The sequence below is a fragment of the Panthera leo genome, chromosome F2, assembly GCF_018350215.1.
Source record: "Panthera leo isolate Ple1 chromosome F2, P.leo_Ple1_pat1.1, whole genome shotgun sequence".
In the NCBI taxonomy this organism is placed as follows: Eukaryota; Metazoa; Chordata; class Mammalia; order Carnivora; family Felidae; genus Panthera; species Panthera leo.
In genome coordinates, this window is record NC_056695.1 from 80223882 (window position 1) to 80236094 (window position 12213).

Genomic DNA, 12213 nt, shown 5'->3' on the forward strand with positions numbered 1-12213 from the left:
TTGAGCTTTTTATTTTGTCTTTATCTAAAAGTAGTAACTTTTATACTTGAAAATAACCGATTCAGTCAATTCCTACACACCAACATCTTTGTCTTTATCACAAAGCAAAAACTAACCGGAATAAAACCTAAGGTTTCCTGCCTCCCTGGCCTGGTCCAGAGAAGTGTACAGAGAAGCCTGCACACGGTGTGCTCCTGGGGGAGGCCGTGAGCTCAGCCCTGAGAAGGGGACAGGGTGACAAGCTCCTTAGTGTCATCAGAAACTTCCTCCTGAACGATCCAGAAGGAAAACCATTCCTCAGAGGTGATGGCTTGCTTCAACCCTATAAACAGACTGATTCGGACTCTGATGCCATCCCTCCCTCTCCCCCCTCTTCCACACCTGTGGTTCTGCTCTCCTACCCAACCATGACCTCTATCAGAATGCTACTTCAGTTACAGACGCCTCTATTCATCTGCTCTGCCCGTCAGCAAATGTAATGGGAAAGTAAGATGCCTCCATCAATTGCTTTGGGATGAGATGGGCCAAAAAAAAAAAAAAAAAAAAAAAGACCATCCAGTCTTTTTTCTCTTCCCAAGTTCATATTTCTAAAGTCACTTTGAATTTCTTAAAAACCAAGTCACCAATTATTGAATGTCCCATTGGTACTGGATTCACAGACTTTAATTTAGCCTAGACTACTGAAATCAGAGATTTATTGCTAAGGCTCGGTGCTAACCACGGGCTGGCACACCATGGACGTGGCATTGTGCATACGGGTCCCAGCAAGTCCGAGAAAGACCAAAACCTTCTACAAGCACAGTATAGAACTCTCTACTTCTGTGCACTGGTCACTGGTCATGCTCAATTATACTATGTAATCCTGAGGTGGAAACCATAGCTTTTAAAAAGTTCCCATACCCAACACCCTTTAAAATTCAAAATTTGAAGTTAACTCAGCAAAATCTTTACTCGAAATACCTAATTTGGCAATAATTGCTGGCAGGTGCTTTGTTCAGAGAGCATCACATTAAAAGAGTCCTAATACCACGTTTTAGAAATGTTTAAAAGTCACGCCTGGCTGGATCTCAGGGTTGCGAGTTTGAGCCCCACGCTGGGTGTAGAGATTACCTAAGAATAAAATCTTTGAAAGAAAAGGAAAAGGAAAAGAAAAGAAAAAAAGAGAAGAAAGGAGAAGAGAAGAGAAAAAAAGGGAAGAAAAAATGTTAAGAAGGCTAGATAAGAATTTCGGATGGTGCTGACAACGCGGTAAATGAAAAGCAATCTAACAGCAAAGCTATGGTCTGGCATTAGCACATCAACATCCTGGTGACGCTGAAAGTTTTAAGCTAAACACTAAATTGAATCAGTCTGCAGGTCCCTTCCCAGCCCAGGTTTCTTCCTTTTAAAAGTCTTTCCTGAGGACATGAACATGATACTTGAATATATTCTTTAAAATAATAATAAAGATTTTTCTTAAATTCCTTGTTCAGGACCTCATCTCCCAGGGTTAATATTCACTAGTATGTTAAGAGAAGCAGCAGAATGTTTTGGTCTTATTCATACATGGATTACCTGGCATTTTTAACTTCTCAACATGCTTCCAAATACTGTCTTGAATGTTTACAATGAAGATGCTTTTACATTTTTATTTTTATACAAATAAAAACCTTAACAACATTAAACTGGAAAATGTTAACTCACAGTATTACTGACCCTTAGTGATAAGCCCACCTTATGATAATATGGAGTTCCAAATACACAATCTTTACAGTGAGTAAAGATAACCAATTTTTGAAATAAGAAAAACCATGTCTCTCTTTTTTCCTCCAGTCCTATTTAAGTTAAAATCAGTCTCTTTACTCTTTAAAAACTTCCACATCACAGAACGGACATGGGTGTCTTAATTAAAACACAAAATAGGGGCACCGGGCGGGCTCGGTTGGAAGAGCCTATGGCTCTTGATCTCGGGGTCCTGAGCTCAAGCCCCATGTTGGGTGTAGAGATCACTTAAATGAATAAATAAAAACTTACACACACACACACACACACACACACACACACACACACAATAAAACATGCAACTATAAGAGACACAGGACAAGCACCAGAAAGATAACTTACTGAAAATGCACTTCCACAGAAATATTTTTATTTACTATTTTAAAAACTATCTAGCTGGTCTTATGGCAAGAGCTGCAAACTTACACCACATCAATTTCCATTTTTCCTTAAATTTAATTGTAAATCTATTTGAAATAAATTCTGAAAACCTCTCATCCACCTTTTTAGTGCAAAAGCATGAATCTGAATTAAATTTAAACCAAACAGATTTTTAAGTTACGTATACCTTTAGCCCAACACATTGGAAATGGACCACAGCCGCTCTTCTCCATACAGACGGCACCTGCTGGTCTCAGGGCCTCTCGGCCCGCCAGTTCCACCAACATAAACTCAGGCCTCTCAAGATCAGGCCAGGCGTCCGCGCACCAAGTCCCCGTTCATCGCTCCCACAGGGTTCGCTTCGATCCACAGCCACACTAAGTTTCCCCCGGGTGCTCCTTTTCTCAGAGCTTGAGGCAACATTTGGGAGGTGTTCCTTCTGTAATATTTTCCAGCAGCTTGAAGAATGCCTCTCAGTTACAGAATCTTCTCCCGCTTCCGCAATCTGAAACACAGACCATCCTGGCCAGATTAAGCTCCTGAGCAGAATGAAACCGGCTAGTAATGTGACCCCACCTCGGGCCTGTGTTCCGAGATTCATTCAGGGAAGGAGAGAGGGAGGGAGGGGCAGAGGGAGGAGGAAAGGGCGGCCGGCAGCCAGGGCCTGATTAATATGCTAATCCCACCCTTCTGTTCAATTCATCTGGCAGACTTCTGCTCACAAAACCAACAGGCGATTCTAAAATTGAGGAAGCTGCAAATCAAGTGTGACCCAGATCATGTCTGTAGATGGCTCCTGCAACTATTTCTGTTTTCAAAGTCATGCCTTTGGCATTTTACCAGCCTAATTCTGACCTTAAGACTTAAGATACTTATCTTGATGAAAAAAGAATAATACCAGGGGGAAAAATCTTGTTCAACATTAAAAACAAGTCTGTAAAGCATATGTCTATAGGAACCCAGATATTTCTGAGGAAAAGTCTTTTTTCTGATTGACACTTTCACAGTAAGTTAGCAAATTTACAAAACTGTATTTAGAAAACACATAGAAACCAGAATTTGAAGTGAATAGATTCTTTTAAAATTAGCTGAGGGAATACTGAGGAATCCAAGAGGCATGATCTGATTTCTTTTCTTAATTTCAAAATGTAAGTGAGTACTAAACCCATACTGGAGAAAGAGGACAGAAAAGTAACAATCTGTACTAGTAACATTTCTTAAAAAATGCAAACTACTTACGCTATTTCCATTCAAACTGGGAGACAGTCCGGTCGTCTCTAAAATTCAGCTCCTTAAACACATTCCGCTTTAGCAGTAAGACAATACGTAACTGGGCTCCTGGAGGCTTTGTTGTCTGGTCTGAGCACCCGTAACACACACTCAGGCGCTACACGGGGTAGCTCTCCTAGCACAAGGGTAGTTCTGTCACTAGTAAATCCCATAAACTAGGACAAAATCGAGTCTTCTGCTTAACTGTGAACAGGACCGAGGCTTTACAAATTCACTAACTTGTGAAAACAAGAGCTGAAAAAGGCTCAGGAGAACAAGAGGCCTGTGTCCAGGGATGTCCCAGGACAGCTAGCTGCATTCCTAACACACTCCTCTTGATGATGGCTTTGTCTCCAGGCCATACCCTCCGCCTCCTAATAGCAGTCAGAGCTCAAATGACCTCTCGGATGCCCCAGTGAAAACAGATCACTCACCAGAGTGAACTCTGACCCCAGGCAACACTGGGAAGAAAAGGGGTTTCAGAAAAACACAGGCAGGCAAGCCAGGAAAAGAACAGAAGAAACAAGCACACAGATCACTGAGGACAGCTCGGGACATTAAAGGCCTGCTGCCTTCATAGGAAGGATCTAAGCACACCCAGGAGCACGTCTGGTAGCTGGCTCAGACCCCTGAGAGCGGCCAGGGGTTTAATCTCAACCATCAAGTAACAGACTGTACCAACAACTCAAGCAAACTGAGTCTCTCTTGCAACTTATGACTCAAAAGTTAAAAAATAAAAGCTACCTTTACTAGCTGCCAAAGATATCCTACACACCAAATACCAATCACACCCAATTTTCACAACTCCCAAGCAAAATCAGGGCTGTCACATCCTTTAAAGATGAGCAAAGATGGAGCCTACAGCTATGGAAAGACACAGCTTCACTGGGCCCACCTGTCATCCAAGAAGCCAGGGGTCTTTCCTCCCCATCTCTCTCTCTGTCTCTCTCTATCTGTCTCTCTGTCTCTCTGTCTCTCTCTCTCACACACACACACCCCAGAAGGAGTTTCTGAGCCAGACTGAAGAGACCCCACAGCACCAGCCACAGGGAAAAGAGAGGGGTCGGTGCAGGTGGTGGTGGCAGCCGGAGCCTGCACAGCGCAGAGGAGGAGACAAGAGCACAGACCCGGGAGCTCTCGAGGACAAAGAAAGTCGAGTGTGGGCAGCGAGGGAGAGGAGAAGCGGAGTCTCTGGCTGCACGGTAACCAGAGCCTGGCAGCTTTCTCTCCGCCCACCAAGCTAATGTGTATCTCATCTCGATATCCAAGCAGTACCTGCTGGGGAGCAAAGTCCCAGGGGCACAAAAGACGACAAGACCAAAGAAGCAAGGATCCCTCCAGGCCAGCAAACAGAGCCCAGCGGGGAAAGAGCTGGAAGTCACGGGGTCGCCGAGAAGAGCAGACAGGTGGTGAGGGCGAGCACGGAGGAAGGCGCCCGGGCGCACAGAGAAGCGGCCCTGCTCGAGACGCCCGCACGGAACGCCGCGGGGTCTCACCCGTCACACAACTCACAGAGCGGCTCACTCCCAGTGTTTACAGAAGAGGACGCTGTGGGTCTGGAGGCTGCGGCACTGGCTGAAGGCCAAAGGGCTGAAAAATTACATGAGGACCTGCTACTCTGTGAGAGCATCACTCCTACGTTCCCCTTGCTAAATATTAAAGACAAGTTATGCTTTTAGATCTCCAATCCAGTGACAGCTTGGAAAGAACGAGAAAGGCCCACAGTTAATGGTAACAGGAGTGAAAAAAGTGAGCAGTCCCTTTATGCTCTCTGATTCAGGAAATTCCACATACTAACGTAAAGGCCATCGGTCATTAAAAAGTTCTGTAATTTCTTTTAAAAAAGCCTTTGTAGTACCAGTGCAGTTAAAAGCAACTCTGGTAAGTCCTACTTGACAGGTAAACATTTCATTAAAATCTGTACGAAAGACACTAGTATTCGGTCGCGCCGCAGACCCTAGGCATCCCGGACTCCGGTCTCCTTCCTCAAAGCAATCCATCGGCAAAGCCCAATACCTGGCCTCTCAAACGAATCCAAACGGCGTCTGCGCGCCCGGGCCCCCGCCGCAGCTCTCCGCCCCACACTCAGCTCCCAGCCCGCGACCGCACCAAACCCCTCCGATCGGCCGTCGCACCGTTTCCCTCCTCCGCTAAAACTCACCAACGCTTGCCCGAGTCTGCCGGCACGGGTGCTTGCACACTCAGCGTGGTCCGCGAGGCCCCCTCCCACCCACACCCTCTGGCTCGCCGTCTCTTGGCTCCCACTTCCCGGGCTTCAACACCCCGACCTCCTCGCCGTCCTGTGCCCATACCAGGTATGTGCCCGCCTTTACACCGCCTGTGCCATGCGCTCGGCCTGCTTCCCTTTCCCACAGCCCCGTCCCCTTCTCAAATATCACGCAACTGATTCCACACAATTCTACGGTACGTTTATTGTCCGGCTGCCCTCACGACGACCCGGTCTCCACGGCAGGAAGGAATTCTGTCTGTTCCGCACATACCGTCTTCCGGGCCTTGCTACTGAAACGGTAAGAGGCACAGGCCACACCCCACACATCCTTCTATCACCTACAGGTAACGAGGAGATGGCAGAGGGACCTGCTATTCTCTTTCAGAGGCCATGTCCACAGAAACCATATCGAGATATTCTACACGTCAAGACCCGACACCAAGCTCAGTAACGGCACGGACTGCCTTGACCCTGGGCACAGCTTTGCCTCCGAGACCTCTCTCAGCTCAGGGGCTTGAGAAGTAGTCACTGAATAAGCAAAGTAAACAATATAAAAACACTGCTCTTTCAAGAATATAAAAAAAAATGGAAAAAAGCAAAACTGACATAAAACCTAGGAAAACCGGGCGGACTGCCTCTCCCCACCCCACATTAAAAATAAGTCACACAACTGTAGTACTCCGATACTCCTATGAGAACTTCATTGCAACTTGCAGTAGAACAAAAATGAAAATAGTGTGTGATATTAGATAGCAAGATCAGGAAGCAAAGAAGGGAGTTCTAAACCCTTGCATATACTGTGCAGTGCTGTTCCACATGGCTTCCCTACAGAAACCTTAAGTGAGAAAGTACTAGAAAGAGCTATTAAGAAAGACGCTGCTTGGGGCGCCTGGTAGCTCAGTCAGTTAAGCGTCCGGCTCTTGATTTTGGCTCAAGTCATGATCGCACAGTTCATGGGTTCAAACCCCAGTGTGGAGCCTGCTTGGGATTCTCTCTCTCTCTCTTTCTCTCTCTCTCTGCCCAACCCCCTTGAATGAATGAATGAATGAATGAATGAATGAATAAAAGCAAGCTGCTTATAAATGTCACCAAAAGCAAATCACACAAATGCCAAGTCTGACTCTCACACACTCCTGTACTTACATGGTTTTATTTGCTGGCCTTATGTAATACTTCAGGTCAGTATTTCTTACAAGAGTAGTCGTGGTAAACACTTTCAAGTCAGCTAATAAAAGGAATGTGGAAGAACGGTCATCTATATTATACACACATAATTCAAAATCTCTCTTACTTCTTCTATGTTTGCATTATCAAGAGTTACAGATTTACTGTCACAGTTACTATTATAACTGAGTACCTCCAATTAGAAGCTGATCATTACAACACACCCTAACTCTTGAAAGTTGGCTATCCTATCCTAAACTTAATTCTATTAAGACTCACAGAATTGGGGCGCCTGGGTGGCGCAGTCGGTTAAGCGTCCGACTTCAGCCAGGTCACGATCTCGTGGTCTGTGAGTTCGAGCCCCGCGTCAGGCTCTGGGCTGATGGCTCGGAGCCTGGAGCCTGTTTCCGATTCTGTGTCTCCCTCTCTCTCTGCCCCTCCCCTGTTCATGCTCTGTCTCTCTCTGTCCCAAAAATAAATAAAAAACGTTGAAAAAAAATTAAAAAAAAAAAAAGACTCACAGAATTAAAACTTCTGTCATTGTGCCTCAATGTCTCCACCACAAAACAGAAATAATTTTAATCAACAAAAATTAAGACTTGATACTGACTAAACAAATTTAGTCCTAAGAAAGGATATAATCACGTTCTGAAGATAAATAGGTAAATAGGTGTCAAAATATAACATAGTCCAAAAGGTGATGGTGTCATTCGCTGTCCTTGCAAACTTTCTAACAATTACTATACCTCCTCCCTTCTGCTCCTCCGAAGAACTCTGGGGACGCTGAGGGAGGCACTGCATTTGCAACTGGGAGACACAAAGGAGCCCCAGTTCTATCCGTGAGACAAAGGAAGACTCATTTCACTGTCTGAAACTTCAGTTTGTTCATCTGTAAAACAAGGACAATGACAACACCTATCGCCTGAGCAGTGACCGTGTGCTAGTCACAAAACAGCACAATAGCAAGACCAACAACAAAAATGTAACGAGAACGGCACAATGGGGAGCCCAAGTTAATGCTTACCCTGTGCCAAAGCCCATTCTAAACACTTTTAAACTACTGCCCCAGTTATTAATAACCACCTTCAGGAGAGAGGTTCTATCACCCCCATTTAACAGATGACAAAACCGAGGCACGCAGAGATAAGTAGCTTGTTCAAGGTCACAGAACTCCTCAGTAGCAAGGCTGGAAATCACACTCAGGCAGTCAGGCTCCATCCAGTCTGTGCTCCTCACTCCTCTGTGGCGGAACTTCACCTATTTGTTTCAATTAATGATTCCAACAACCAGTGAGACAGAGGATGTTAACAAGCCACGTGTGACATGTAAACAAACTGAGGAACAGAGACGTCAAGTGACATGACCTGACATCACAGCCCACCGGTCTGCGTACACACGTACCCGCACTCGGACGCCTGCCAGCATGCACACTTGCACCTCCGGAGGCTGCAAAGCTTTCCAGAGACTCAGGAAAACAGGCCCCGCTAGGCCCACAAAGGATGAATGAACGACTGTGAGGGCCACAGGGACAAAGAGAGGAAGAGAAGAAATGTGCCCACAGAAAGAACATGAGACACAAACTGCTCCCATCCCTAGGCCACACTCCAATTCACCAAATTCCGCGGCTCCTGTGACAGTCCCCCGGAGTCAGCAATCCCGCCCCGATTGCAGATGAACGCCATCATGGTACATGCTGGACGTGTAGCTGTTACCCGAGACAGACCTCAAAATCACCAGGAAATAACATCACAATGAATTAGGCGACCGAAGATCTATGAAATGGGAGGACGACTGCCATTCCTCATGAGGCAGAACATTCTAAACTTACTACAAATTCAGACAATAGTGAACCAGAATATCTTCCCAGACACTAATGGCCATTTCTTAAGGAGATGAAAGCAAATTCTAGATTTAGACCTGTCGGGAGGTTACTCGTTATCAGGTGGCTTTTTTTTGCAAGTTTATTTATTTATTTTGAGAGAGAGAGAGAGAGGGAGAGCACACACACAGGAGAGCATGGGAGAGTGGCAGAGAGAGAAAGAGAGAGAGAGAGAGAGAGAGAGAGAGAGAGAGAGAGAGAGAATGAATCCCAAGCTGGCTCTACGCTCAGCACAGAGCCTGACTTGGGGCTCAATCCCACAACCCTGAGAACATGACCTGAGCCGAAATCAGACACTTAACCAACTGAGTCACTTAAGCACCCCTTTGTCATCAAGGTTAAAAGAAAAACAGAGAAAAAAAAGGCTCCTGAAATCTATAAGAAGATGCCACTTTAGTTTTTCAAATATGCTAGTGGAGACCAGCTAACACAGAACAGGACAAGCAACTCACCAAAATGATCAACCTAATGATCTACATTATAAAACACAGTGGGGGTTTTTGCTTATATTGGCCAAGTAACAAATATCAAAGGATAATCAAGTAGTTATTTATTTTAACGTTAACGCCCTCCAAATCCTTGAAGCTTTTACTGAACACGCCTCCACACGGCCAACTCAATCATGTCACCACCGTATGTTTTTTACCCTGTAAATCCGATTTACCCAGAGGGTGATCAGTCACCTTACTGAGTGGACAGCAAAGTGCCCCGTTTCAAGCATGCAGCTGAGGGGCGGGGCGCCTTGGGTGGCTCAGTCAGTTAAGCGTGCGACTCGGTTTCGGCTCAGGTCATGTTCTCACGGTTTGTCAGTTCAAGCCCTGCATCGGCTCCACGCTGACAATGCAGAGTCTGCTTAGGATTCTCTCGCTTTCCCTCCCCAGCTCATACTCTGTCTCTTTCCTTCAAAATAAATAAATAAACTTTAAAAAAAAAAAAAAAAGGGCAGTCTGCATTTGAGACCCCCTGCGGGGCCGCCCATGGGAGATGGGGCTGTGCAGAAAGAAAGGCCCCCTGGCAGTGAGCGTGAACCTCTTCCGCCACCTACACCCCGGGTGTCAGGAAGCAGCGGTGGCAGCATCTACGGGACGCTCCGTTCCTCCCCCCAGCCTTCCCCCAGCCGTATCCTAAGTGGAGCCGGGACGAAGGTGGCTTCTCTTCCCAAACGCGGCTACCCAGTGGCTGGTGGATTCCTCGGTCAACGGCCCTCCTCCATGCTTTGCTTTTGTCACATCGATACCAACAGACATTATTCCAATTCAGCAAGAAATTTACAGCCATTTTTCCAATGCTCCCTAAAATTTTTACAATTAAGAAAAGTTAAAACCACCTTCACACCTATTCGGAGGACTACTATTTCTAAACACTGGGAAACAGGAAACAACATGCGTTGGCCAGGATGTGAAGCAGCAGCCGCCCTGTGCGCCACTGGTGGGGACACGGAACGGTGTGAGCCACGGTGCCAGCGCCTCAGAAGACCAAGGGGACAGAGTTTCAGATGTGCGAGATGGAAAGTTCTGGAGATCCGTTTCCCCGCAACGTGAACGTTTTAACAGTACGGAACTGTACAGTTAAAAATGGTGAGGACGCCAAGATGTGATCAGCAAAAAAAAGCTTATCAGAGTGTGAAAACCGCTTTAGAGGAGTGTCTCGTGTTTACTTTACAACAAAGTGGCGAATACGATTACGTCCACCTTTGCGGGTGAGGGGAAAAGCCCTGAGATGGCAGGAACATGCCCAAAGCCCAAGAGGTAGGAGAAGGGAGAGACGATCACCAGTCCTTGAGGGAGGACATGATACTAATCCAACACTACAAGGGAGCTTCGCGTGCCCCCCCGTAATGAGTTAACCCCATAATCGACTCTGAGATAATTACCGACACCCACTGGGAAGATTACTAAAAGGAAAGGTCGCTTGGAACGGAGCTGGGAGGCCAGCACGGGCTGCTCTCACCCCCGATCGCCCCTCCCTGATGGCAGGTCTGGCCAGGAGAGAGGCACCTCGCAGGTGGACGCCATCCCTGCTGCAGAGCGGCACCTCCTCCCTCCCAACCTCGCCGCCTTCCCCTACAAAAGAACGGTCCTCACCTCCCTTCTGCCCGCAGTCCTACCCCAGCTTGCCTGCCTGGGTTTGCAGGTCCCTGCTCTTCCCAAATAAACCCATCTCTGCTAATGGAATGACCCGCAGTTTTATCTGTGAGGTTAGTAAGACCATTTTCAAGAGAGAGCTGAGGCTGAAAGAGGTAAAGGTCTTGGGGTGAGATCAGACTCTGTAAAGTCAGAGCCGCATGAGACTCCGAGGCCCAGGTCGTTTCCGCTTTCTACCAGCCTCAACCTGCAAGCCCACCGCTGTCCCTTCGGCTTATGTCAAGTCCTCCCTGAATCCCAACCTGGTGCCATACCACATATAGGACTTTGGGCACCTTTTAAACAACTTCTCTCTAGAATGTGGTTTTCTCATCAGTTAAGTTAAAAAGCAGCACCTACTTCCCACAACCGTCAGGAGAATTAAGTATTACAAACAGAAACAGTAATGAAAGTGCATCACTACCAGGACGCTCTTCTGCATCTTCCGTGTTGATTCAGTGAATTAAGCACTAGGGACCCCAAAATGATCGGGACAGAGGTCACAGCCCAAGAGAAGGCAGGTACTCGGTCGCTCCTGGTGGATCGGGCTGAGAAACCTCCAATAACCCCTTTGAGGTTTAAGGCAGTTGAGGCTTAAATGATTGGTAAGTTTGTGTGCAATACCGAAAAACTAGGAACAGCCTGCATGGCGACAGAAATGAGTAAATACAGTTTGAAAAAGGTATTTGCGGAAAATGTTTCACTGACACTGGAAACACCCGTGAATGCAAAAAGTCCACACCGCATAAAAAGAGTAGCGCAATACGCACAGTCTTAAGATGCAAAGATTTTAATTAAAGACACGGACTTCAAGTAATAAAAAAGATACAGAAGAATATGTCGGCTGTGGTTATTTCATTGTAAAGGAAAAAGACACAAGCACACATTTGCTTCCTCGTGTATCACAGACCCACCTAGAGACATTTGCAACTTAGAAAGACTGACTCTTCCAGAGGATTCGGCAGAAGGAAAATCGCGTCAAAGAGGCAGAGATTTAGCATTTCCTGCCTACCCATTTGAATTTTGTGCCATGTGTATTTCTGTTCAAAATAACAAGTGAACATAGAAACTATTTTAAAGAAAAAATCTCTAGTGAGGTCCTCAATATTTCCCAAGAAAGTAATCCTTTCTAAGTAACACATGGGTCAAATATCGGAAGAAAGAAAGAAAGAAAGAAAGAAAGAAAGAAAGAAAGAAAGAAAGAAAGAGAAAAAATCAGAAAATGTTCAGAACAGTGTGATAATAAAAACACAACATCAAAATCTTAAGAACGCAGTTAAGAGTATTTACAAGGGCATTTAGAACTTCAAGTGCTTACATTTAAAAGGTAAAAACATCAATTGTCTATGTTTTTACCTTGAGAACTAAGAGCAAATTAAACTCTAAATTGAAATATAGAGTAAGTA

General features: G+C 45.8%; 1 protein-coding gene across 9 annotated transcripts in view; it reads right to left on the bottom strand.

Annotated features, from left to right (window-relative positions):
- The window catches only part of PTK2 (protein tyrosine kinase 2), a 257636-nt gene that overhangs the window by 195678 nt on the left and 49745 nt on the right, over positions 1–12213 (bottom strand). For 4 of the 9 annotated variants that reach the window (XM_042924267.1, XM_042924265.1, XM_042924264.1 and 1 more), the window contains exon 1: positions 2330–2647. The exons of 3 other annotated variants lie outside the window; for them this stretch is intronic. In XM_042924267.1, the coding sequence (XP_042780201.1) occupies positions 2330–2429 (100 nt within the window). In that variant the 5' untranslated portion in view covers positions 2430–2647. Of the gene's footprint in view, positions 1–2329; positions 2648–3381; positions 3597–5723; positions 5742–12213 lie in introns of those variants that run through there. 2 more of the 9 variants (XM_042924263.1, XM_042924272.1) reach the window with 2 other exon arrangements.